Raw genomic sequence first — 26,387 nt, 5'->3', positions numbered from 1 at the left:
ATGGCGCGGCGGGCGCTGGCGGCGCTGGCGCTGCTCCTGTGCCTGCCGGGGCCGGGCAGTGCCGCCCGGCCGCGGGAGGAGCGCGGCGGCGGCCGCCGGCAGGAGGGAGCGGCGGCGGCTCTGCGGGTGGGTCCGCGCCTCCCTCGCCATCCGCGCCGCGGGGCTGCCGCGGGGCTGCTGCGGGCCGGGTGATGGAGGCAGGGGCGGGCGGAGCTCCGCCGGAGCGGCTGCCCGGCGACATCCGGGAGGCCTCTGGGTCGTGATGCTGTTCTTTCGCTTCGTAAAAACGTGAAGTGATGGAGCTAACTCTTGTCTGAAGGCATTTTTGCGTATCTCTGAACCGCAAGGTTTGTTGTGCTGTCGAAGAAGGACATCAGATGAGTTTGACGCAACTTGTTCTCGGCTTGGCTTTTTTTGTCTGTTTCACGTCAATTTCTTGCACTTAACCAAAGCTTTGGTATCTCTTGGAGTTGAAATTAGTCTAATGGCTTTCCTATTGGTTTGCTAAGGATACAGGATGAATCTGAGGTGAACAGCTCTTGTTCCCTAATTTCGTGTTTACTGTTGCTAACCTTTACTTTTTCTGCTCTTACAGTTTGTCCCTGCTGCTAACTTAATAATGCCCACAATTATTTTTTTATTCCTTCAGGAAAGCGCTAAAAGAATTAGATTATTGAATTCATCATCAAAAGATAACACCACTGCTGTCTATGGAATAAATCAGTTTTCTCACCTGTTTCCTGAAGAGTTCAAAGGTACATTTTCTGGTTGCTTCTAATGTCTTTTCTGGCTTGTTTCTTTTTGTGTGTGTGTGGTTTTTTGTTTGTTTGTTTTGGGGTTTTTTTTTATTATTGTTTTGTTTTGTTCTTTCCCAGAACCTCGTGTCTTTCACATTTACAGATTCTTCCCATGCTGATAGTCAGCTAATTTACAATGGCTGGTATCAAACTCTAAGTACTTCTGGAGGTTACATCGTCTTCATGTTCTGTAGTCTTGCAAGGTTGAATTGCCCACATCCTGAACATGTTCTAGTATCCAGGCAGTTCTGGTTTTCCTTCTTTCTTCTCACTGCGCTTTAAAGCTTTCTTCAGTTGCAGCAGAAGAAAGGAATATACACAAGGTTCTCCAGTAAGTTCATATTCCCTACCCCAGCACAGAATCTACTACAGCCCAAACAATTCTTGGAGGTCCATGTCTGCGTAATGACAGCTGGAGCTTTCTGGAGCAATATGACATACTTAATTTTTTTTCTAGAAAATTTGTTTGATACCTTCCCTTCTTGCTTTTCATGTCTGTTGTTACATGTTCTATTATCAGAGACTTTAACAACTTGTTTTAATTTTAAATAATAACATTTTTAGTGAAAACCCAGCAACTTGCAGATGTTTCAGAATCTTTATTCTCCACTTATTTTCCCCTTGTACATGGCTAAAACAAAGTAAGTAAGTAAAATGTTTTGGAAATTTTCAAGTAAAATTTGTTTTATGGAGTATCTAGGGTTATTGTTCAACTTCAGAAAATCTTCACATTCCTACCCACATGCCCAACATAGAGTATTTCTGTTCTTTTTGAAACTGTGGAAATACTTATATTCATTCTGGAGCATAATGATGATTTTAAAATACATGAATTTTCTATGGATTTTAGAATGAGATACAATGGTTGTAACTGTAGATCAAAACTACCTCTGAATTCTAGTAAAGTAGTTGTTAAAGGGATTTTTTTGTTGTTGTTCAAAGATTTATTGATTTTTGTATTCTGTTTAGCTATTTACTTGAGAGGCATACCTCACAAACTTCCCAGATACACAAAAGTGCCAAAGGGGAAGGAAAAGCCTCTGCCAAAGAAGTTCGACTGGAGGGACAAGAAGGTCATTGCAGAAGTGAGAAATCAGCAGACAGTAAGTCCTGGTGTTTTCTGTTCCTGGTTCTCAGCAGGTAGGCTCTAGAGCTCAGGGAAGGTTTTGCAGGGACCAGCTCTGCTCCTTGGAGCACTGGCACAAGAGTGGCCCGCTGAACATACACAAGGGCATGTAGCATTCTATGAAAAGCAGTATTAGGCTTAAATGAATGAGGTGTAGAATTTGTGCATTTAGAAACTTCAATGTATTTTTTAATCTAGTTAACTGAATCTCCAAATATTTTTGCACCATGTGCATTTTCTATTTTTCTGAAGGAACCAAGGTAGGTTCTGTACTCATCCTACCTGGGGAGAAGTAGATCCTTTCCTGTTGTTTTTCTCCCATGACTGAATCCCCTTGGCTGATCAACACCCACATCTTTACCAGTGAATTCCTCAGGGGATGCATTCATGATAGGAAAATAGCCAGACCCCACACAATTAGAGTTTATCCCAAAGTGATTGTGGTCACTGGGAAGAAATGAGATGTTCAGTCCCCAGTGTCTCCTTCCCATGCTTCACATAGGACCTTGTGAGGAATAAATTCTGCCACTTATTTTAAATGTCACAGTTCAAAGAGCCTAGAATTGCAGTATAGATTGTTATTGTCTAAGATTTTTTTCAATTATGTTTAATTTCACTTGACCATTTCTTAAACTGTAATCTGTTTCTACAAAAATCTAGAAAAACTTACTAATGTGGTTGAAGACTTATTTCATTCTGAGGCCACTTTTTAAAAATAGATATCTCACAATAAAAAGTATCCTCAGACCTATCATCAAGAATAAAAATTCATCAGGAAGGAGTCCTTAAAACAAGACGCCTGTAATGCTAAATTTCTAGCATTCAGAGAATGATTTAAGGGGGAAAACAGTTCAGCATTTTAAATGGATGATAACATTTCTTTATCATTGCCTTAAAAACAGAGTTCAAATATTATGTATTAAATGAAGAGCCTTGGAAGACTCTTTTGCTTCTTTTTTCATATCAGGCTTAAAAAACAAAGCTGACACTTTTGCTGTCTCTGCCATTTCCCTTTTCTCTCTATCAGTGTGGAGGCTGCTGGGCTTTCAGCGTTGTAGGTGGCATAGAGTCTGCCTATGCAATTAAAGGAAACACCCTGGAAGAGCTCAGTGTGCAGCAAGTGATTGACTGCTCTTACAATAACTACGGCTGCAACGGGGGATCCACCGTTAGTGCATTGAGCTGGCTGAACCAGGTTTGAAACTCTTCGTAAAAATCCCAAAAGACTTCATCAGCTTCTCTATTAGCCTTCTTACTTATTGGAAAAAAGTGATGGGGAAGGTGAAATGTACAAGTGTATACAAACGTATGTGTGCGTGTGTGCATATATGCATATACGTATGTGTCTGTGTATGTATGCTTATTTATTTCGTTTGGAACCTAGAGAGAATTAGTTCAAGCAGAATTGAAATTTGATTGGAACTTTATGGTCCATACATGTTCTTGTGAACATAACAAGTCCACAGGGGCTGAAAATAATAATTCCTGGATTCAACTGCAGGAATACAGTACCACTGTAGACACACCCACCTATGCATATGGCATTTTGTGGATGTAAAGCAGCAGCATTTAGGGAAAAGGAAGGATCTTGACATTTTCTGTTTTCAAATTTCAGTAGTTTCTGTTGCAAACACTGTAAAATTATGTACAAGTGTTTGTGAAACACCTCAGAATAAAATGAACTGCATTTAACTTTGTTTCCCTTGCAGCCTAAAACACTGAAAATGCATTCAGAATTTGTACTTCTGTTGTTGTTAACACATTTCATTTCATTAAAAATTCAAAATGTGTGTTAAAAACATAGGTAAACAGAAACATTTTAATATCTTTGAAATAAAAAGTACTCTGATTGAATTGCAAAGATATAAAAAGAATTCTTTAGTTTTTTAAATTAAAAACAAATAGAATTTAAGAAAATGTAATTCTACCCTGGAGAGTAATATACCCATGGCTAATAACAGTCTAGATGACTTGCTTAAGTTTGAATATCAAGAACAACAGAGAATACTGACCTTTATTCCTCTGTAGCAAAATTCCTTCTTACTTGGCAGCAGAGGAACCATGAATGAATTAGGCTGAAGAAGCCACTGTCGTAAACATGCTGTACTGCAGAAGACATGCAAAGTATAAAAGGCTAATGCATACATCATGTACTAGCATGAGAATTACATACTAAGAACAGAATTGGACTTTACAGTATTTTATGTAACTTTTTGGGATACTTGTGCTTCTTGAACTGTCCCAAGGAGAGTATAATTTTGTGTGTGGAAGTCATTTGAAGAGAATGAACAGTTCATGAATGAACTTAATTAATACCTGTGGCTTGAAATTGACAGGATTGCTTGTGAAGATTGTTTAAACCAGAGATGCCTTTTAAATTTAGTTTATTCAAATCAGATTTCTGAATCCCTTCTGAAGCACAGTGAACAAGGAAACTAGAGATAGTAAATACTTATTTCACAGTGTGACGTTCTTACTTCTAATCTTGCCCAGTGCACACTGAATTTTGGGTGGGTTATGGGGTCATTCTCTGTATGTTTTGAGCGGCATAGTAAAGTCAAATGCTTTCAATTCTTACTCAATTACCTTCTTACAGACAAAAGTAAAACTCGTGAGAGATTCAGAATACAGTTTTAAAGCTCAGACAGGACTGTGCCACTATTTTGAGCGCTCAGATTTTGGAGTTTCAGTAACAGGATTTGCTGCATATGACTTCAGGTAGCTATTATTCATTCTTTTCTTTTGCTGTACTTTTCCTTCTGTGTTCAGTAATTGTGGAGTAATGTGGAGTAAATAGTGCATTGACCAGGCAAAAGCTGTGAGGTTGATTCCATCAGTTCTGTAGCTGTGTGCTGGAGAAGGATTAACACATGACATCTTTGAGAGTTAAGGCTTGCCACAAGCAATCCACTCAACACTGCCGTCACTAAGCCTGTTCAAATGAGAAAGCTTGTGTCTTGAAATTAGGTCTTCTAAATTGGCTATAAAGTGGAACATACAGTCAGTTACAGTTTTTTAATATATTGACATTACACAGCTTTTGTCAGAAATATTAAATCCCAGCAATAATAACTGGAATTTATTGAAAAAATCAGGAAGCCTTCAATTACTTCAGTATTCATGGATTTAAATATCTACCTGATCCTCTCCAGCCCATGACTTTAGAAACAGTGTTGTCAACAGAACTCTGTAAAACCTTTGGCTTTTTAGGTTTCTTTGTGAAGAAACGTCATTTCTAATTTTTATCAGTACAGTACAGCTATTGAATAAAGACAAGAAGTATTATTCTGACTAGGAATTGTGTTACTTCTAGATAAAAGTAACTAAAACAAATCATATCTTTGCCAGTCTGTATTTGCCAAATTTAGTTAATGAACATATATCATGCAGTGATGAAAATTTCCTGCTCCAGTATATTACATAAACAAAACTGTGTGAGGGTGCTAATAACAAATGTCTGATAGTGGAAATGTCCTGTGTTCTGAGATGTTTGACGCACATACTTTAGTGTATTACTATGTTAAGGGGTACTTCGGTAGGTTTGAAAAACAGTGGGAAATTCTAATACAGACTAATGGTTTGTTAAAAACTGATTTTGATTGAGAAGAGCGATGTACAAAAAGTATGTAGTGCTCTCCATTGCCCACTGGCTTGACCTAGAAACCTGCTGCCTTTTTAATGGCATTATGTGTTTGGATCTACACATGTAGGACACATGTGTCCTGTATTTGTATCACTGTGTTGTAGTATATGAAATATGTAATTTATGTGATATGTAGAACTTGGAGGAAAGAGTTTAATTATTTGATTTTTAAACTGTTAACGGGTAGATTACAATCACTCAAATCACTCTAGTGTGCTAACTTAAGTAACTTGGCATTTTTACTCACTCCTTTTGCAGTGGTCAAGAAGAAGAAATGATGAAGATGCTTGTCAGCTGGGGCCCTTTGGCAGTGACAGTCGATGCTGTTAGCTGGCAGGATTACCTTGGTGGAATCATACAATATCACTGCTCCAGTGGAAGAGCAAACCATGCTGTTCTTATCACTGGTTTTGACAGAACAGGTGCATTTCCACCAGATGAACTTTAGCACGGGAGGTTCCTTTTACTTACAATTTGCCTTTTGTAGGACAAGTAATTAAAACTCAGAACTCATTTTTTCTGTTGGAAGCTGTTAGGTTTGATTTCACATCAATTCTGGAAGTTCTGTGAGGATCACATCATCTTCACATCAGCCAGAAGAAAATCTCTTTTTGTCATTGCTTCTTCAGTCCTGTGGGACTTCATCCTTGTAAAGTCAGGAACATGGCTTTGTGTGTCTTTATGCTAGAAGAGCCCATAACCAGTCTTCCTGTATCAGAATATTAGCTCTGTTATCTATGTGAACAGCATAGGTTTCACTGGCCTGTATCATCAATCCATCAGAAACACTGAGCTACTGAAATGCTAATAATTCTGTGGAGTGTTAACTTTCCAAGTCTCATGTTGTCTCTTGCTTATGGATTGTCTCTTCCAGGTAGCATCCCTTACTGGATTGTACAGAACTCTTGGGGGCCGACTTGGGGCATAGATGGCTACGTTCGTATTAAGATAGGCGGCAATGTCTGTGGTAAGTCTGACAAAAAGTAACTAGTAAAGGCCATGGGCTGGGATATGTTTCTCAATGGCTCTAACAAATTAATATAATCATAATACGATATATATAATAATATAATAAAGATATAATGGGATCCTCAGAGAGGCAGTACAGATCATTGCTATGCTTTAAAAGAGGTTAAATCAGATGGAAAAATAAATAAAGCAGTTTCTAGTTCAACCAAGCCATGTAGTTGGATGATTGAAAGGCACCATGTAGAGGCAAAGCTGTATAAGACAAAACAATTATTCAAAGTACTGTTGTCCCTTACCATGCAGCGGTAATGGCACTGTAAAATATCCAGCCATGTGTGGTGGATCTAGGTGGGTGCTGTCGCTGTACTCCCTGTAGGTAAAACAGCTGCTGTCCTTGTCTGGTGGGTGCCGTTATCTCTGGGCTCAGTTTAGCAAACACATATGGAAAGTGAATCTAGCTGGGAATTGTGTACCCTACTCGTGGCTTTTCTTGTAGGACAGACATGTATCCTTTTAGTGCTAGTTCAGTCTCCTGCCCTATTGTTGTTTGCATGTTTTTTTTCTTTGTGTTCAAGGGATTTCGGTAGGATTAAATACCCAGTTTGTGCTAGATATGAAGGTGAGGCAAGTCAACCACCAGTTTATCATCAGATTGCTGAGCCAAATTGGTGGGATATTTCCACTGGATGGGAAGTGTTGTCTATCTATTGTAATTTTATGTGTTAGGGTAACCCACTGGCTTTCCCTTCCATGTGCGTTTCACAGTAGCTCTCAGTCATTGCAAGAGGTGTTAGATTACCTAAGTCTTCTGCACGTAACGAATAAACAATATTCAGTTTGCCTGCACTTAAGTAAAGATCAGAGCAATGTATCCAATCATAGCTTTCTCGTGTTACTGAATCTTTCTTCTTACTGTTGTTGTATAAAGTTTGGAAAGAGAAATTTTGAAGTAGTCATAAGGCAAGTCAATTATAGAGATGGCAGGGGGAACAGATGTGTTATTTTCAAAACATGTTCTTAGAAAAAGCAGGATCTTTCACATTTTCTGTAGAGTACCACACAAGAACAATCCAGCAAAGGATAGTAGTTGCTCCTTTTCCCACAGGGATGTTTTTCTTCTGATTTAGAGGTGCTCTGAGACCACTGGGATATAAAATTTTGAACATAAAAGCAGAGGGAGGAGATTAGGTTTCAACTATACACACTGCCAGGCAAAAGGGTTACAGATGATTCCTACTGTCATGGCTTGGAGGGAAGAGAGCATTATATAAATATGAATTCTGGGAAGTGTTCACTTCAGTATTTATTAAAACTAAATTTTACGTCCTTTCTAGGTATAGCAGACACAGTTGCAGCAGTATTTGTTTGACATTTCTCTGGGTCTCTACAACTGGTCAAAGACCACAAGTATCATGAGCACAGACACTGTATATGAAGATGTAATTCAGAACACCATTTTCAAATATAAGAAATGGCTGTAAGGGCAATTCCTGCAACTCCTGGCTGAAGTTATTTTTAAAAATGTTTTTCTTTGGAATTTGTATTGAATGCCAAATTTCTCATGGAGTAAGAAGACTGAACTGCAGAGTGCACAAACAGAAATTACAAAGATGGACTGAAGCCTCAAATGTAAGCTTTATCCAGGTGTTGAATACTACTCCATGGAAAAAAATCCTAGAAGGAATGACAGCAAATAAGAAGGAATTTGGATCAAAAAAACAATAGTATAAGAGTATATTTGAAATTATTTGAATAGAAGGATCATGACTAACAGTTTAGAAAGTCAGCTATTACAGAATATATCCAATCAAGCGAGTGTTCAATTTCCCTCATTAATTGAATTCAGTAGTGGGACTAAAAAGGTGTTCCAGCTTCGCTAAGTTGTGGAACTGCAGCTGTGGGCAAAGGTAGCTAGAACTCACAATGAAACATGTAATTCTAAAATGTTCTGACTTTTTCACCTGCAATGCTTTATCTGTATCTTTTAAGAAGGCCTACTGTGAAAAGTATTGAAGCAATTCTGTAATTTTTGCACTCAATTACTCTACTGTGGTTTTAGATTAGTTTTTTTATAACCTTTTTATGACAAATGCAATGAGTATTTATAATTGTCTATTGTTAACTGTTGCTGTTTTATTCCTTCTAATTGTTAATATTTTAAATGAAAGGAAGACCAAGTATGATGTTTCTTTACTTCAGGTTTTGCTACTTACTGAATTTACTTGGCTGAAAACTTCAGTTTTAAAAAACTTGAAGTCTTCTGTACTCTAAATATTGTGTAGTCTGGCCTTTCCTGAGTGTCTTACAAACAACAGATAGCACACTTCCATAACTGGAAAACAAAGTCCCTGATGGGCATGGATAAGAATAATGTAGTCATAGCAATATGAAACACAGACGTGCCTCCAGGGTTTTTGAGGTGCTACTGCCAGGCATAAGTAGCTGAAGTGCTGCTGTAGAGAGAACTTACCAGAAATTCCAGCCTACAGTCCTGGTGCAAAAGAAACACTTAAAAAGACAAAAGCCAATTAATGAGGACACTGCTTTATCGATATTCTATAGCCAAAGTTGCCTTTTATTATATACCAATTTGAATAAAAATCACTTTAAATGCCTGCCATACTCTTGTTTGCACTTTATAGTTTGCTTTAAAAGACTTAACAAAAGATGAGCTTTAATACTGCTTTATTTGAAATGCAAAGTAAGTACTTATATCTGCTATTTTTGATGGTATTTCTACGTAAGGGATTTACATTCACATGTAAAGAGATACTAACATGATTCTTGATGTATTATAAATTCAGGATGGTTTGGTTTCTATAGATTCAGGACTTAGTTTTTTGAATCTAGCTTTTGAAACTTTTAACCCAAAATTCCTTTTGAAATTACTCTAGAACTCAGAAACAAATATTCTTCTGAAGGTGATGAGACTGATTATATCCTCAACTAGACATAAATTAGTAACACCCATTAGGCAAACAAGCAAATAAAAAAGTATGTACAAATGAGTCATGATCATAATAACTGCCTGTAATTTTCTCCCTTTCTCTAGGTGTAGGCTTTAAGAAGGCAGCTAAGAGTTAAATTGGTCATTGGGTTGAATTGGGGTATGATTTTACTCTTAACATAGGCTAACTCAATACGGATTTTTTTCTACAAGCCATTCATTTCTTCCATGAGCCAATTGTACTATTCACAAAGCTGTCATACATAAATACATATTTACACACCCACACTCTTTGTGGGAATGGCTGGGAGCACCACTCAAGGTGAAAGTCAGGAAGTTCTTTACAGCAACCAGCCTAGAAAGGCAGGCTAGTCAGAGTCATCGCTGCTGAAGTAGGAGCTGTCACAGTATTCTGCTGTGTAGAGGAATTTATGAATGCTTGGGTTCATCTTTGGTATCCAGTGTCTTGGCACTAGAAATGTTGAAAGATTGAACAAATCCACAAACACCTTGTATCTGTCACTGAAAAAGATAAATGGAACAATAATTCCATCAGCATAGAAGGCCATAATTTCTAAATCCTCAGTAATCATTCCTTCTCATGCAAGTAATAAGATTCCTTGCACTAGCCCTCCTGACTATTGCAGAGCAAGAATCCAGTCCTAACTTTCTAGGGCATAGCAGACTAGGCTTAATAGGGAACTACAGTAACATCTTTCTTCTGAAAATGCAGAGTCCATAGGGTGTGATCTCTAGTAGAATTTTATCTAGGAACAATCATGTTAACCTGACATTAAGGAAGAGTGGGAGAGCTTTTTAAAAAAGACAGTGGATACTCAATCCTCAACATCAGTCTAATCATCTGCTTTCTACTCTGCCCTCTGTTCCATTGGTTGTGATAGTAGTTGCTCGAAGCGCTACAGGATTGTTCGAGATTCTTTGAGAACCGACCCTAAATATCCCCTTTTAAGGAGGTTGTGCAATTAGAGGTTATGCTAGGGAATAAAGAAACTCAGTAACACGGTAGCTGGGGCTCAGTTCCAGCCCCTGTCACCTCATTAACTTGGGCTAGCTGGCACACAAACTGAACAATGCAGGGTTAGTGTTACTGCTATCACTGTAACCCATGGACACCTTGACTGGGAATTACAGATGGCACTTTGTGTGAGTGATCAAAAGGAGTTATTTTTGCCCTAAAAGGCTTGAAATTTATATGTCACTGATAAATAAATGTGCAACAGCCAAGGGGAGATGCTAGAGTCCCAGAAGAGAGTCAGCAGCCCTTGGCCTCCAGTGAGCCATCTGAAATATGCCTCCCAGCATTAGAGTATTTCTGAACTGCACTATTGCAGGTAACAGGGGAAACACATTATTTCTACCTCACTGTTGAGCGCAAGTAGTGGTAGCCTGATGAGCCTCCAGTGCCAGCCTTGCCACCAATCATTCTGTGCACCAAGCAGACATGGTTATCTAAATGATACAACAGGAGAAAATGGCACATGTTCAGTATTTAGATATAACTAAAGAGCCACACTTATTAAAGGTCATTCAGAGATCTTTACAGGGATACAGAACTATTAGGTCTTCAGCAATGCAGGAGTTAATTCTGCCATTCTTCAGTCAATTAATATAAAATTCTTGTTAATTCAGAATGAACACACTAATTATTACGCATTACTATGTTCTATTAATAAAGAATTATACATCCACTTATGTATGTCTAGATAGGGAAGGAGGCAGAAGGAATGTCTGCATATAAAGCCATGTCATTATGACTTTCTGGGATACATTGAAAAAATAGATACCTGTCCCTTAAATAAGGTAGTACAAGTGGTAGCTATACCTATGTATCTAATGATCACAGAAAGAGCTCTTTATATTTCTTCTCGGCTGAAGTACAAAAAAAAAAAAAAAAAAAAAAAAAGTGATTCCTATGAACTCCAAAGCTCAATTCTAAGACTGGGTGTAACTCAGAGATAGAACAATTTATTTGCATCCAGAAGAGGGAGTGTGACAGTCAAAAAAGTCAAACTTACATCTCCATTTAGTCATGAGCACATCGAGATCCATAAGGGAGGTAAGAAGCTGAAAGGGAACCTGGAAACGGGGCTCCTCCCTTGGAAAATGAAAGAGAAGAGTGAGACCTCTCCACATAAGCTGTATTTTTCAAAGCTGCATTTCATCAGTGCTTAGTGACTTAAAGTATACTATTCCTAAGCTGTTACTGATATATCAGTAGAAATTTTAACAGCTGCTTCTGCTGCATAAATCTTGATCTGTCCCTTTATTTCTGAACTTGGAAAAGGACTCCAGATCTTTCTAGGACAGGTAGAACAAAGGCATTTACTAGTTAGAATTGAGGAGCAGCATCTGGTCAAGCAAAGACCAGCTGCCCAGAGGGGATGTGCAGCCTCCATCCTTGAAGGTGTTCAGAACTCAGCTGCACGTGGCACTGAGCAGCCCAGTCTGACCTGCAAGCTGTGTCTGACTAATCAGGGTTCCTGTGGAGGGCTGAAATAAATTGCTTCCCACAGCCCATTCCAGCCTAACTGAACCTGTGCTGCTGTTCTTGACCTTGAGCTCTCCTCCTGGCAGTCACCATCAAAGACACATCTCACAACATTACCTGTAGAAGTAGATCATCAAGGCTCCCTTCAGTGCTTTGTAGGACAGTCGTCTCTCCCCTGAAAAATGCAAGTGTTCTTAGTTTGTTGCTCATTCTCCTGCAGCCTTAATGCTATAGCAAACGTTTATAAATAACATGTATAAAACATACAAAGTGCATATTGACATGTAGTAATAAAATCTACCTTTACTGAGCAGATGTTCATGGCGTTTTTCATCAAATAATGAAAGTAATACATCTTTCTGCTTTTGGAATTCGGACAATAAGTCATCTTTTTCTTCTGATTCCGCTTTGGCCTTTGGTATTTAAAACAAAGACAAGTTTTAGAAATCAACAGGGAAAATTAAGCACTTGAATGACTCATTATGCACCTTTTATTTAAATAAATACCCTGAAATTTGCATCTTAGATGTAAGAACTGTATTTTCAAATAAGTTACATGAGTCACTGTTCTTTGAAAAGTACAATTACCAAGAAATGTACAATTAAATAGATTACAACACAACTTGGATAAATGAATATTCAAACGAACTGGTAATTTATCGTGTTTTTCGGTCTAGAGGCCTTTAAAAAATTAATCATAATTTGTTTGAAGTCTGATTTATTTGTTTTCATGGCAAAAAAGTTATATTCTTGCAGAGCTGTGGACAAGAAAATTGTAAATAAAAAGTTAGGTAAGTTAGAAAGTCAAACATATTCTCAGGAAGTTGACAAATTCTTATTTTTTCATAAAAAGGAAAAAATTTAAAAAATGTTATTCAAAGCTGCGGGTTTTAAAACAGTCAGGGATTTTCTGGTGCTTATTTGCCAGTGCAATTCAAATGATCACAGAGCAGCAAATTGCCATATTCTGTTAAACAGAAATGGGCTGTAAATAGTGACATTCCATGTCCACAGCTCAGGGGCCCAAACTTCATAGTTAATCTAGTAACTAAAGTAGTTAGCAAGTACTAACTAAAGGTGAAGTTGTAGTTTCAGTAAAATCAACTTCAGCCCTTCCACTGGTACTAATCCATCCCTTCCGTGTATCCATCCATGTATCTCATGCTTTAAATCGTCTTAGATGTCAAATTTAAAAAATATTGCTATTTCCTGAAGGATTTGCAATTTTTTCTGCTTCTTGCAGACAAAGACTAATGAAGCTAAAGTGAAGTGAGTGAGAAACTTTGAGTAAGCTGAAAGGTAAATTTATGTCAGAGTATCATTTTGTCAGATGTCTTTGCTTATAGGTATTTCAAGAATACACTATATACCTGTATCAAGGCAAATTCCTCCTCTAGGCCTTTTAAAACATTCTCTTCAAATTGTCCCCAGAAATCAAATTCTTCTGAATCAAGTCCTGGAGTTCTTTCCAGCCATGCCTTTAATAATAATAATAGTAGTAGTTGTAACATTATGTTCAAACAATAACAGTGCAACAGCATTATCCTAGAATTACAAGTTATAGCAACGAAAACTCTACCACTACAGTTCTGGTTTAGTATCCTGTAGGAGTGCTTACTGCTAAATTCTGCATGTCCATGTGGATGATTTACACCTGCATGATGGTGACATACCAACCCCCTCAGGTTCCAGATAGCGTGGCCAATGCTGGGAGACTGAAGCTGTCTCGTTCTAAGGGTATCTTTAAAACAAACTACAGGAAAACAAATTCCACATGTATATATATAGGATTGTAGTAATGATAAATCTCAGAAGGAAGACATAGAGCCACCTATAGTTTTTAACCTCTCTAATAGCCATCAGTAACCGTGGGGCTGCTTTTAAAGCTTTCCTCCCAAAAGGGCTTATAGTCACGAAAAAAATGTTAATGAAACAGTGCATTTACATTCTTAGCTTACACTTCCACAATGCAGTTTATCAGTTTAACAGCCAGAATTTTCAGATATAAGGGAGATGCTGTGAAAAATCAGTTGGTTTACTAACAACCTCTCTTTCATGCCAAATTTGTCAAGAATCCAAAACAAAACTGACACAGAACTTGCCAACATGCTTGTTTCTCCTTAAGATAGGAGAATTTGTCACTGACGCTAATGAAGGACATACTTTGGAGATGGGGTAAAATGAAGCAAGGTCCAAGACAGATATTGTTACCTCCACAAGTTGCAGTAGTGTTGGTTCTTGCTCTGATTGAAGCAGTAGTTCACGATCCTGTCCCTTGAAGTTATCACGGTAATGCCTTCGGTTGTAAGGGACTCTCAGACTTTGGGGAACACCAATCTTGTTCTCTAGCAAGCGAAACTGCAGGCTCTGAAAACCTGAGGCTGGGCTTAGGTAATATCTTTGGGAACAGAAGAAAAGATAAAAAATACAGGATGTTATTTTACAATGGATTTCCTCTTGTTCTCAAAAAATCCTTCATATTTCACATCCGAAGAATATCAAACAGCTATCTGAGGACTTTTTATATGACTGCATTTAGGAAAAGGGGGGAAAAAAAAGCCATTTTAATGCAACTAGAGTGTACATATAACATAATCTCATTTTCTAGTTCTATATTGTTTGTGCATATACAGGTAGTGCAAATAAAAGTGTGTGAATCTGTGCTTTAAAATGGCAGCTCTGTGCACATGATGTACAGGAGGCAATGTTAGTGAATAGATCTTCCTTTCCAAATAGACTAAGCAGCTGCACCCCAAAAAGCTGTTTCAAAAATTTTCACAACAATAATGTACCAATGAATGCATTTTAAATAGTCTTGATATACAGCATAATTCCTATATATTATTATATATAATAATCTATGCATGCAATATTGTATATTGCCTTATTCTGTAGAGTAGAATAGTGCTCAGAAAAACTTCCACTGGGTTTTGTTTGAGGGATTCATTAATGGGAATCTTAAGAGTTAAATCATCTGACCATGCTGAAAAATAATTATTAATAAAAGTAACCTGAAATCCCACATTGCTAGATAATTGTAATGTGTTTTGAATTGCGAGTACAAGATTTGACAGAGACACATCATTGATTTACTCTTATGTTTACTTATCAAATGGCAGTATGTGGTTGAAAAGCTGAAGCAAGTATGGATCAAAATGGATGATTAGCCCATGGATTTCCCCTGCTATAATGCAAACTATAAACAAGTGAAGAAAAATCGTAGTATCCTGCTCTTTTTAATAGGGAGCATTAAAAGATAGAAGGGAAAGGCTACCAAAATACAAGTGGATGGGCTGCTGGATGGTACTGAGGTCACAAGGCAGACAGATACGCACAAATGACACAAGTGAGCAGGAGAAGAATAGGGAAGGAAGACAGTGGATGAAGCTGTAACACATGATAATGTGGTGGAAGGACCTCGATGTAGTAAGGGAAGGGAAAGAAATGCCATGGGAGAAATGAGATGAGCCAAAGGATGCCAGAGAGGGCCTGAGCAGAAGGCAGAAGAGGTACCACCATCCAGCCCAGCAATGCATTGAGCTGCTACTGGAGAGCAGAAGTTACCGGGGGAAAAGGACAAGGGACAGCAATGCTTTCTTCAGCCACTTCAAGTCTCCAGCACTGCAGACCCAAGGCAACACCTTGGGGTATCTCTAGGTTATCAAACAACTCAAATACCTGTTTGATAACCTAGAGAAAGTGCATGTCTCTCCCCCAAGCACTTCTATGATTTTCCATAGAAGAGGGCTTCAATCTGCAGTGCCAAGTTTGAAGTAAATTGCTAGCAAAACCATGAGCTATTTCTGTTGTTTCTGCTGTTTTAACCTTTGACCATGAAACCAGTCAGCAGCACCCTACACAAAAGTGTCAACAATTCACTTGTACTTTTTGCAGAACATGCTGGACTCACAGTCAGGGTCAATTTCATAATTGACCCTTGCACTTTAATGTCATGTTTGCCTCTCCAAGGTGAGCTCTCAGCTTGCTGACAGACACCAGCACACATACAAAATTCACCATCAGTTCTAAGGATGGGAATTACCAGCTCATGGATTGCTGAGGAGGAATAACAAGTCTTTACCTGAAATCAAAGAAGTCCAATGCAGTCATAGTTTCTAAAACTGAGAACTGTTCCACAAGTAATTTCAGAATCAGTGAAATTCTGTTCATTCGAGTAATAACCTTCAACATGTTCCTCTCATCTCTTACCTGTAGAAAAAGAAAAGATCATAACCAGAATGGTGTTTTCTCTAGATCCTATTGAGTTATTTCATGTCTTCACTGTTGTACATCACTTTATTTCTCAAGTCCTTCCCATGTGAAATCCACAGAGGCAGAATCTGATATGGTTTTCAGAGCACTCTGGTTTTAACTTAAAACTGAAACTCTAATTTTCAAGGATTGAAATCCATTTTTTTCTGTCTGACGTTGCATTACAGGTAGACCTATCATACAGGGATTTTTTCTTTTCTGTTTTTGACTAAAGTAGAAGTCAAAGAAATTAAATTCTAAAGCATAATATTTTATATTTTCCAATAATTACAATATTATTGTAACTTCATATTATATATTACGAAAATTACATACCTTCTGTTATTATTACTTCTAGAATAAATTCTATTCTACAAGCCGTTAGGGGGGTATGGAAATTACTTAAAAATTGGGAAGCAAAATAGCCTGACAGCTACGTCAGGAGAGCATATCTGAAACATGCTCATCAGAAATGTGCATTAGCAAGCAGAGAAGAAGAGAAAAGAATACATCTGGTGGGAAATAGAAAATATTAAATGGAAAACACAGACTTTTTTTTTTTTTTTTTTTTTTTTCCCCCTAAGTTAAACTATTTTCCTGCAGAGGAGTCTGCAGTCAAATTCCTTTCAGTTTCAATGGGATTAAAATTCTCTCTAAAATCTGGGCATGCAATCAGGAAATATCAAACTACAAAAACTGGCAGATGATAATCATTTCCCTAATTGCTTGTCTGTGTACTTGACCTTAACACTGACATTTCAAATTCTGATTACAAGCAAGGCAAAAAAAAAAAAAAAAAAAAAAAAAAAAGAAATCTTAAGAACTGATTATGTCAGTTATAATTTGATAAAATATTAAACTAAAAAGCCAATGAAATTAAGAATATAGTGGACAACAGAGAACATTTTCATTAGGTCTTATGGTTCAATAAGGAACCTTAAGGGTCCTTCTTCCAATCTAGTCTAGTTTCAAATTTTCTTTGTAGGCACATGCTAATGATGTACCCAAGGTATTTCTCAAACTGCATGCAGTAAGATTTTTCTGTAGATCTAGTATCAATTCAAGAGTTTTCCATTCTTACTTATTGTTATAATGTGTGTTTAGCTTTGGAAAAATGTGAAGAACTGCTTATATTTGTAATTTTCAGAAATTCTCACAGAGTATTACACTGCTTTGGATTCTTGCTTCTCTCTTGGATTTACTATTACACAATCACAAAAATGAGTTCTCCTCACATCAGATACTGGATGGAAGGAGATAGTATGTAGACTTCAGAAACTGAACAAAGGCAGAAATTACTTTTCAACATAAAAATACCTGTGAGCCTTCTGCTTTTTGGTTTTGCCTCTGAGCCTGCTTTTTCTGCAGTGGAATATTTCCAACATAAGTTTCTGCAGTTAGGCAGCACTAGCAATAGAGTATGAGAGCATTTTGGACAATGAAATTGTCCTTCAAGGTGTTCTACACAAAAGGCATACTTCAGGAGGAAATAAGATTTTGCTGATCAAAAATCTATACCATCAGGATATAAGAACAACTCAGCCAAATTTTAATTGGGCTTTTGATGTTCTTTCTAAAAAAAAGCACATGTTGCTTTAGTAAATCCAAGTATATCAGACTGAGAGGCAGGAAGCAAGAGAAAATCAGGGCTGAATTTTCCCAAAATAGTATTTGTTTTTAACTTACATGACCATTTTGAAAGATCACTCGCACAGAGTCCATTTCCCACAAAATCTGCTTAAACCAAAGCTCATATGCTACAACAAGAAAGAGACACTGTTAGCATCAACCTCAAGGTTACTTTGTTATTCTTAGCATCTAAAAAGAAAAATTCTTACATGCTGATTTGAAATTAATAGCCTACATTGACACTGCCAATGTGCAAGAAGATGCTGACACATACACTTATTACCTGTTACAGTATTCTGTCCTTTACCTAAAGTACTAGACAAAATCATCTATAGTCAAGAATACTGACAGAATTTTTTAAAATTTGTTTTACACAGCATATATTTTTATCTACAGATTGTTTTTTACAAATGGAGGAAAGAGAAAATCCAGATCTCATACATCAATAAAATCTAACTCCACGCCTGCTGGCGATCTACGTGTTTTCTGTCAATAACAGAAAATATCATCAGGCCAGGGTCTGAAAAACAGGCAGATATGGGCATTAGGGAGTGTCTAACTGGTGTGTTGGTTTCTAGACAGATTCTAGATGGTTAACTTCTCTGAAGTCTCAGAGAAGGCACAAGGCAACACACAAAATTCGCCTACAATAATCTCCATAGCAGCCTGTTGCTTGGCCAACACCAAATTTTCACCACTTTAATTTCTCTGAGAATAGAACCATACATATATCTTGGTTTACCAAATGCTAAGGTTATACTTACGGCTTCACAAGCATAGAGTTGATTACTGCCTTACAATTTTATATTTGCATATATTCATATATAAACAGCTAAAAGACAGAGCTATTGCTGTGCTAGTGTCTAAAACAAATGCAAACAAACAGTGTATTGCATGTGTCAGCTGCTCTAAATAAATCCCTGTGGCAAAAATGTCAGTCAACTACCACCTGCACTGCTCCACTTACCTTGATGTGTCACAATGAAAAGATGCTCATCATGGATTTTTTTCCCTTTCTTCTCACTCTCAAGTTCTTGAGCATTCAATATTTTGTTCAGCTTAAAAATAAAGGTAAGAACTGTTTTGTAAAGCTCTCAATTCTACTACTACCATTGCTAGTCTTACTATGTACAGCTAATTTTTAAGAATAATAATTTTAAAAATACACATACAGACCTCACACTCTAGGTTATATGAGAAGTTTGACTAAATTGTCTCAGGTATGACTTTTACTTTTTTAATTAGAAAAAAAATCTTGCCTGAAATGGAACATTTAGGCACCTCAAGTAATAAAGTTTTGAAAACAATTTTAAGGGTAATTTTAATTATACATGTAGAGTAAAAAAATATATAGAGAAAAGAAAATTTCCAGCATGTTTTCCAGATTTAGGTCTATACTGTGTGTCCCATGAAAACTGAGTTCCTATAGTAAAATTCTGAGTAATCGTACAACAACATCAGCATAACAGCTCTGATTTGAGCCAGCAATAAAAATTTCAGTTCTGAAATTCTTTTCTTACTCAATTTTACAATCTAATCGTAGCTGTTTACAAATAAATCCTTGCAAGATTCCTAACAGTATATCAATAAATCTGTTCACAAGCATAGAGTAATTCCCCTCATTTCAGTTCACACCATCAGGGAAAAACAAACAAAAAAACCAAACAAACCCCAACCCCCCCCCAAAAAAAACCAAAAACAAACAAACAAACAAACAAAAAACAGCTCACACCCTAAAAACCTCAAACCTGGTTTCTTTTCTTACCTATGGCATTTTATTTTTTATTATTTTTTAATTACTTCTAGGTTTTGCAGGTTTTGGTTGGTTTGTTTTGGTTTTTTTTTACGTACCACCCCCCCAGTCATCATCCTACCCTCTATATTCCTGAAATATATTTTTCCAGCCAAGTGCTCTGAATTTTTAAAGAAGGTGGACAGAGCCTGCTGGCATGCAGAAATGGCTGAGTGACTATTGTCAGACCAAAGAAAGCTTTTTGTGGTGTGCCACTTTACACTTTAGGCTTGCCAATATGGATAACTCCCTACCAAAACCCCCCAAATATCCATCTTCCTTGCAGTTTGAGGTCTTCCCACAGCCCGCCTTGAGGTCCCAGCTGAGACGGGCGCCTGTGCCTCTTACACCTGGAGACTTGTCTTAGTAACTGACTGACTGCTGGGAGAAGTGGCAAACACAGGTCCTGCCTCAAGTTCATAAGAGCAACCAGGATAGAAACATGAAATCCTTAAACTTACTTGTAGGTATTCTCCATAGATAAGCCCTCCTTTGCTGGCCTTATTTATTCCTTCTTGAGATTTGTCATCATTTTCATCTTCCAGAGATAGCTTGTTAAAATTAAATCTAAGAGGAAAATGAAGTAAATATATGAACTATTTAATTAAAGAACTATGAATATACCTGCCTTTCTACTAATAGATGCATCTGCAATTCAAACAATGCTTCATTTTGATAAACAGAACCAGTAAAGCAGGCATTTGATAAAAACCGAAATTCCTCTTGTCACAGTAACAGCTGGTAACATCACATTTAGTTCATCAAATAACAAATGCTCAGACAGGTCCTTGTATGATCTCTATTAATTTAATGATAACTACAGCTATTTATTGATAATAAGTGATTCCTCTCTGATATTTCATATTTTGCACTAATACTTTATAATTTGAATTAAATTTATAAAACAAAACACAGAGAGGAAGGACTCACAGGTAATTCTTCCCCGCGAAGGGGCACTGGCTCATGATTTCAGGATCCAAGCTCAACTGAGCTGCACACCGAGGAAAATACCCTGTTACTGTTCCCAAACCTGCTGTAGCTCCCTTATATGTAGCCTTATCTCACTGCCAAGGCCAACCCCCAAATTCCCCTCCTCAGCCCATCCCCACTATTCAATAATTACAGAAACTATCACAGCACAAAGGTCAGGAAGTTCATGTGTTGTTAGCTCTCCAGGCTTGTGTTTTTCTCTGCCAGTTAAAAAATGAATGGATGACATGCTTCTTTTGTCCTGTGTCACAAGATTTTTGTGCTTTTTACTGCAATGTTTCCACCAGCTGCTTCTTTGGATGCATTTGTAAAGTGTAGTGTATGAGATGTAAGTCAATGAGAGGTCCATGTGTGATAAAAAGGCAATATTTTATAAATGCACTAATTGCTAAAGTCGATTTTTAACCTGCAGCCTTTTGTAACAGGATACTATTAAAGTTTAAAAAATCAGACAGGTGGAAAGAGAAAAGGGGGGTGGAGGGGAAGTGTAAAAGCATGTTTCTGTGGCAGAATGAATAGAGCTTATTCAAAGAGATTTCAAATAATATATATACGATTTCAAAAAATGTACACAGACTAAGTAAAGAACTAAAAGCATCATGAACCTCTCATGCTTGTATTCTGAGTATTTAGTTCAGAATAATTTCTTAATTTTATCTCCTTGCACAAAAGTTTCACTCTCATTTATTGACAGATGTTACTCAATTCTATCTGGTCGTCAGCTTAACACACACAATGAAGTAACGTGTAACTAGCATACACCTATTTTCTGCCTGCCAGCCCTTTCTGAAAAAAAAGTTAATGCTCAGTTTCACTGCAAACAAAACTGCAGGACCCCTGTGACCCTGGATCGTTTGCTCTCTGCAAGACTTTTTCTGCTTAGTGGTGTCTGTGTGGTGGTTTCAGCTGTTCCAATCACTTAGGAGTAGTTTAAAAAAATGCAGATGTAGGATGTAGGTGATGGGATGGATATCCTGTTCAGCCAGATGTCATTTGTCAGGCTTTACACAAATCAGGTTAAAAGAAGGTCAAGCCACAAGAAATGTTGAACTTCACTGAAGCAACCCACCAAGCAAGATCAAGGAGTTCTTCCTTCATGATATAAAACCTGACAGAAGAAAATAATCCTCTCCTCACACACACCTACACATGTGCTCAGCGATGTGGACAACTAGAGACGAAAGTGAAGACATCAGAAATTAAATGTTGAAAGCTGCTTTTCACATATTTGCACTCAAAGAGCTTGATTTATAAATGTGGAAATCTAGCACATCCATAGATCTCGAAAGAAAAAGAAGGTTTATCTTGTCATTCCTGTAAATCTTCACCTGAAACATCCAGACTGAGCCTGCATAATGAAATCAAGCTGTTATCTTTTCTCATGACACAAACAAAGAAAGAATGTGAAACTGGTAAAAATAAGGACAGTTGGAAAATACTGAAAGTTTAACCTCACAAAATACATTAATGTGTGTTTTCATGTGCAGTTTTATTTTCTTCTGTGGAATACAGAGAATAATAAACTTCCAGGGCAATGATCTCTGACTGACAACCTTTACATTAACTACCCAGTAGGCAAAGGACTTTGAAGTATCAGAGCCCTTTTACACTCTACTTAACAAAACATTAACTCCCTATTTGGGAAGTAATAGTACCATTAATTCACTCAGGGTTAGCCAACTCACTTGAAATCTAGCTGGGGATACCATCTAACCAACAACTATACAAATTCCCCTTCCAATTCAGCAATAGATGGGCTTCAGTCAATCAAATAAATCATCCAGACAAGAGCAATTTAGAAAGTTTCTTCCAGTGTTTCCAACACTTCAAACTCCTTGTTTAAGGACCTCATAGCTGATTGGTCCCAAAGCTGTAAACTGACCAATTCCTGAAAAACTGGGTAATATTATGGATAATATTTGCATCCATTCATTTCAGAAAATTTAATCTCACACTAGCTGCATTCGGCTCTCTAACCACTGCAACTACAATAGATGTCAAACTCTCCCAGATCAGTCCTTGATGAGGACTTGAAAACCCCTAAAATAAAACCATAGACAGTTCAGATCTTTCATTTCTCTTACTGGCTGCCTTCATCTGATCTCAGTAAAACTTCAAAGTGTGCAATGAACATGGTAGTAAAATAATCTAAGTGGTTTGTATGACCTGATTATGAAACTTTCTGTTGGTGGTGTAGATGATAGCACAGCTTACAAGAGTCCTCAGGTTTGGATAAGCTCAGAGCCTTGAACTTTGGCATGGCTGCAGACACCCTCAGAAATAAATGTGCTTATGCCATGCTGCTCAAATCTGGGGCTCACTGTAGGGACCTAATTTTTATTTGAGTGTCCCTTATATCCTGACAGAGATTTATGGCCACATTGTCATTTTTCCCTACTAGCATAATCGTAAACAAGTCTTGAGGAAGAAAGCTCTTCAATGCGAATGTATCTGAAAGGAAAACATAACCTTAATTTTAAATGATGGTATTGCTTTTTTTCTCAAAATGTACCTTAATTTCCCTTTTTCATGTTGAACACTCAGAATCACAAAGAAGCAGATCTAACCACACCCACAACTTGCTGTTCATGCTGTAGATGAGTGAGCAAGGCTGTGAAAACCAAGAGTGCGTGTGCCCTTGAGCTTTTATTTAGTTATTTGTTTATTTACTTTTAATGCATGAAAGTCAGATAAAAATCCTTCTTTTCATCACAGAGGTCTCTAACCTTCAGCAGACAGTGAGAATGTTCTGTTTTGTGACCGGGTTGAATACAAGACAAACAGTTACATACAGCAGGAAAAGGAGAAAAAAAAAAAAAAAAAAGCCAAACAAAAAAACCCTCACACCAACCCTGTAGCTTCCCAGAACTGCTCTTTGTGGCCTTCAAATGAACTGTCATGGCCTTTATGACCAAGCATGGGAATTGTTAAGCACCCTTCTTAATTCACCCTTGTCCCCTTTCCGTTTTCCTCCCCTTCCCTCGGTGGATGCAGGGTGGCTGGACTGCCTGCAACAGGGTTACAGGGCAGAGACAAACAGAGCTTACTTGGACTGAGAGAAGGGATTCATATGGGCAAAAAGGGAGCCTCTCTCCAGCCTGGCTGAGGGAGGTTCAATGTAAGGCAGAGGTGGCCTGCAGCATGATTTATGGACACAGAGCCATGAGTGTGCATGTTCTCACTGTGGGGCTCTGTCTGAAACATTATGGTCTGATGAGGACAGGTAAGTAAGGCTGACCTTTTATGTACTGTCACGAATCCAAAAAAAGGATGAATTGGAAATGACCTGTTCACCCAAGCCAAGTCTCCAGTTTTCCTACATGAAATCAGTTATGGAGAAGAAAAAGTACGCGCACAAGTGGTTTGGACAGTGCCATTCTACTGCTCGAACTCTCATTCTGATTACAAAATCATCACAAATCAATTTGTTTGTCTAGCGTTTGCTAACTTGAAGAAAGAGCTCAGAGAACTTCTGATTGCAAACAAATGACGCTTGAAGCTTCCCAACACTCCTGTCCAATAATTGCAGTCTAGGAGCTACCCAGCACACATGGCTTCTAACTATGTAACAATGCCTGCAGTGAGTCAAAGATCCAAGTAGGTCATGCCATGCTGAAAAGCTGCAAAGAGAAATTAAAATATTTCTTGGGAAGAGCTATTAGAACAAAAGAAACAAACATTAAAGACAAAACAAAATACCATTAGCAAACAAAAACCCCAAAGAAACAAACAAACAATACCAACAAACTAACAAGCAAGCTTATAGTGCAATAATTTCCCCAGAACATTCACGTAACTTTCCAATTTTGATAGCCCAGGACTTCCCAAGTTACCTGTGTCCTTGCATTTAATAACCTTTGTGTGGATTCTGTGAATCCACATCCTGCAGCAATGAGTTCCATAACTGAAATACCTATCATGTGAAGGAGTATTTCCCTGTGCAAGTTTCAAACTTCCTGCCAAATAATCAAACAATTTTCATTTCTGTTTGGTACTAATTCATGGCTAATGAGAAATAGGTACACTATACCTTTGTAGTCCCAGTCACTCTGTTCTGCATTTGTGCAGATTCTGCTGTAACCTTTGTGAGATGAAGTACTCAAAAGGAAAATAGTTTTTCTATGTATAGATGATGCATTGTAAATCTCATAAAATTATAGTGATGAAATATTTTTGATAACAAACACACAACAATTATAGTGAAATGCAGAACAGCAGTTACTGTTTTGGTTGACAAAGTGCATCTCAAATTGTAGAGGTGAAACCCACAGTGTCCTAAGCCAGAACCTCACTGTGTTGGTACTCTGCCAGCACTGAACAAAAAATTACTTCCTCACCCAATTTAATAACATAACAAGAGATGAATGTATAAAGACACATAAAAGGAAGGTGAAGCACAGAAGACAAACTTTGGAACCAAAATGTGTCCTCTGCTGAAGTGAGTGTTTTGTGATTTTTCCAAAATGGACTTGCTATCTAACTAGCCCTTGAAATTAACAGTTGGTTTTAAGAAAACTAAAATTTGGTGACTCCATGCTAAAACAAACAAGCTTAAAGTTGATGCAATATTAATAATCCAATCAGACATTTGTATCTGGGGGAGGAACAGAGCTCAAGGTCTTGCAAACTACAAACAAAGAGATGAGATAGTGCCAGAAAGATTTTTTTTAAAAAAATACTGTATTTGTTCAAATTTTTAAACACAAAAATGTGTGTCATCACTTCCCAGCATACTTTCAGCTTCCATTTATGTTTCACACATCCCAGCACAACCTTCCCCCCACTGTCTCTCTGTGGCTCAGCAGAATGCAGCAGTATTTCATTCAGGTGTTGATAATTTTTACAGATAGTTCTTCCCCAGATATGGAGAAAATGTTCTTTTATTTCTGTTGCCCAAAAACCCTCCTTTCATCAGTATAAATGGATCAATGCCAGCCAGAACTGTAAACTTAGGAGAAACAACATACCTTGAACACATTCCACAGCATTGTCCCTAGGCAAACATACTCACTATTAATACCTTGTAGCCACATATTGCAGGGTGCAATTCTCTACTAAAGTCTGTTTGTCCCCTCCTGAATGCCCCAATCCTGGTTACCTGTCAGGCCCAGTGAAGCACAAATCTGGAACCGTAAGCTACTCCCACACCTCCACGTGGCTCAGCTCGTGCTGCTGTTTACTCCACATACCAGCTGTCTGGCAAGTGCAGAGGGTTGGTTTACCACAAACGTTGATACAAATTTGCTCTCCTCATCTCATCCTATTCAGCATTATCATTAATGGTTGGGGTGATGGAATAGGTTGTGCATTTCTTAAACTGACATATGAGAGCAGCCTGGGAAGTCTAATAGCATACTGGAAAATAGGAGCTAGAATTCAAAATTACCTTAATGCACCAAAATTAATAATGTGCAGTTTCTCTGATGAAAAGAGCAGTACTTTTGAACAGTGATAACCAAACTTGCAAATAAGAAATTCTTTAGAGCAAATCTTATGCAGGAATATGAAATAGCAACTTTCTACATGGCATGGAATCCCTAATTTATATCCAGCATCAGAAAGACTTTATCTGTTATATTATATCCTGGGCACTGCTCTTCAAGACAGATTAAGACAATGCGGAAAGGGTTCAGAAGAGGATGGCAAGAACAAGGAATGTTTGACGTAGAAAATATGGCCCCTTAAGAAAGATGGAAAGCATTTACCTGTATAACAGGTAAATAAGAGAAGATTG

General features: G+C 37.7%; 2 protein-coding genes across 2 annotated transcripts; one reads left to right on the top strand and one right to left on the bottom strand.

The window, feature by feature from the left end:
• On the top strand, positions 1-9,150 carry CTSO (cathepsin O). Its single transcript, XM_040064820.1, has 8 exons — positions 1-126; positions 650-755; positions 1,767-1,900; positions 2,951-3,118; positions 4,520-4,641; positions 5,825-5,988; positions 6,441-6,533; positions 7,870-9,150. The coding sequence occupies exons 1-8, from the start codon at positions 1-3 to the stop codon at positions 7,902-7,904; spliced, it is 948 nt and encodes a 315-aa protein (XP_039920754.1). The 3' UTR covers positions 7,905-9,150.
• TDO2 (tryptophan 2,3-dioxygenase) lies at positions 9,089-25,739 on the bottom strand. The gene is made up of 12 exons (XM_040064819.2): positions 25,621-25,739; positions 20,125-20,230; positions 18,839-18,929; positions 17,929-17,999; positions 16,073-16,200; positions 14,203-14,389; positions 13,362-13,469; positions 12,293-12,404; positions 12,109-12,166; positions 11,519-11,598; positions 10,862-10,952; positions 9,089-10,004 (listed from the first exon to the last, which is right to left on the bottom strand). The coding sequence occupies exons 1-12, from the start codon at positions 25,629-25,631 to the stop codon at positions 9,851-9,853; spliced, it is 1,197 nt and encodes a 398-aa protein (XP_039920753.1). The 5' UTR covers positions 25,632-25,739; the 3' UTR covers positions 9,089-9,850.
• Positions 25,740-26,387: the final 648 nt, after the last annotated feature.

Source organism: Hirundo rustica, chromosome 5, assembly GCF_015227805.2.
Source record: "Hirundo rustica isolate bHirRus1 chromosome 5, bHirRus1.pri.v3, whole genome shotgun sequence".
Classification (NCBI taxonomy): Eukaryota; Metazoa; Chordata; class Aves; order Passeriformes; family Hirundinidae; genus Hirundo; species Hirundo rustica.
This window is presented reverse-complemented; position numbering and strand designations above follow the sequence as displayed.

Excerpts from the sequence above, each read along its gene's own strand:
- CTSO (XM_040064820.1), top strand. The coding sequence starts at position 1 with ATGGCGCGGCGGGCGCTGGCGGCGCTGGCGCTGCTCCTGTGCCTGCCG. Across the intron at positions 3,119-4,519 it reads CATTGAGCTGGCTGAACCAG|ACAAAAGTAAAACTCGTGAG; the intron begins GTTTGAAACTCT and ends ACCTTCTTACAG. Across the intron at positions 5,989-6,440 it reads CACTGGTTTTGACAGAACAG|GTAGCATCCCTTACTGGATT; the intron begins GTGCATTTCCAC and ends TGTCTCTTCCAG.
- TDO2 (XM_040064819.2), bottom strand. Across the intron at positions 11,599-12,108 it reads TTGATGATCTACTTCTACAG|GGAGGAGCCCCGTTTCCAGG; the intron begins GTAATGTTGTGA and ends TCATTTTCCAAG. Across the intron at positions 10,953-11,518 it reads GCTCATGACTAAATGGAGAT|ATAACCATGTCTGCTTGGTG; the intron begins GTAAGTTTGACT and ends TGTATCATTTAG.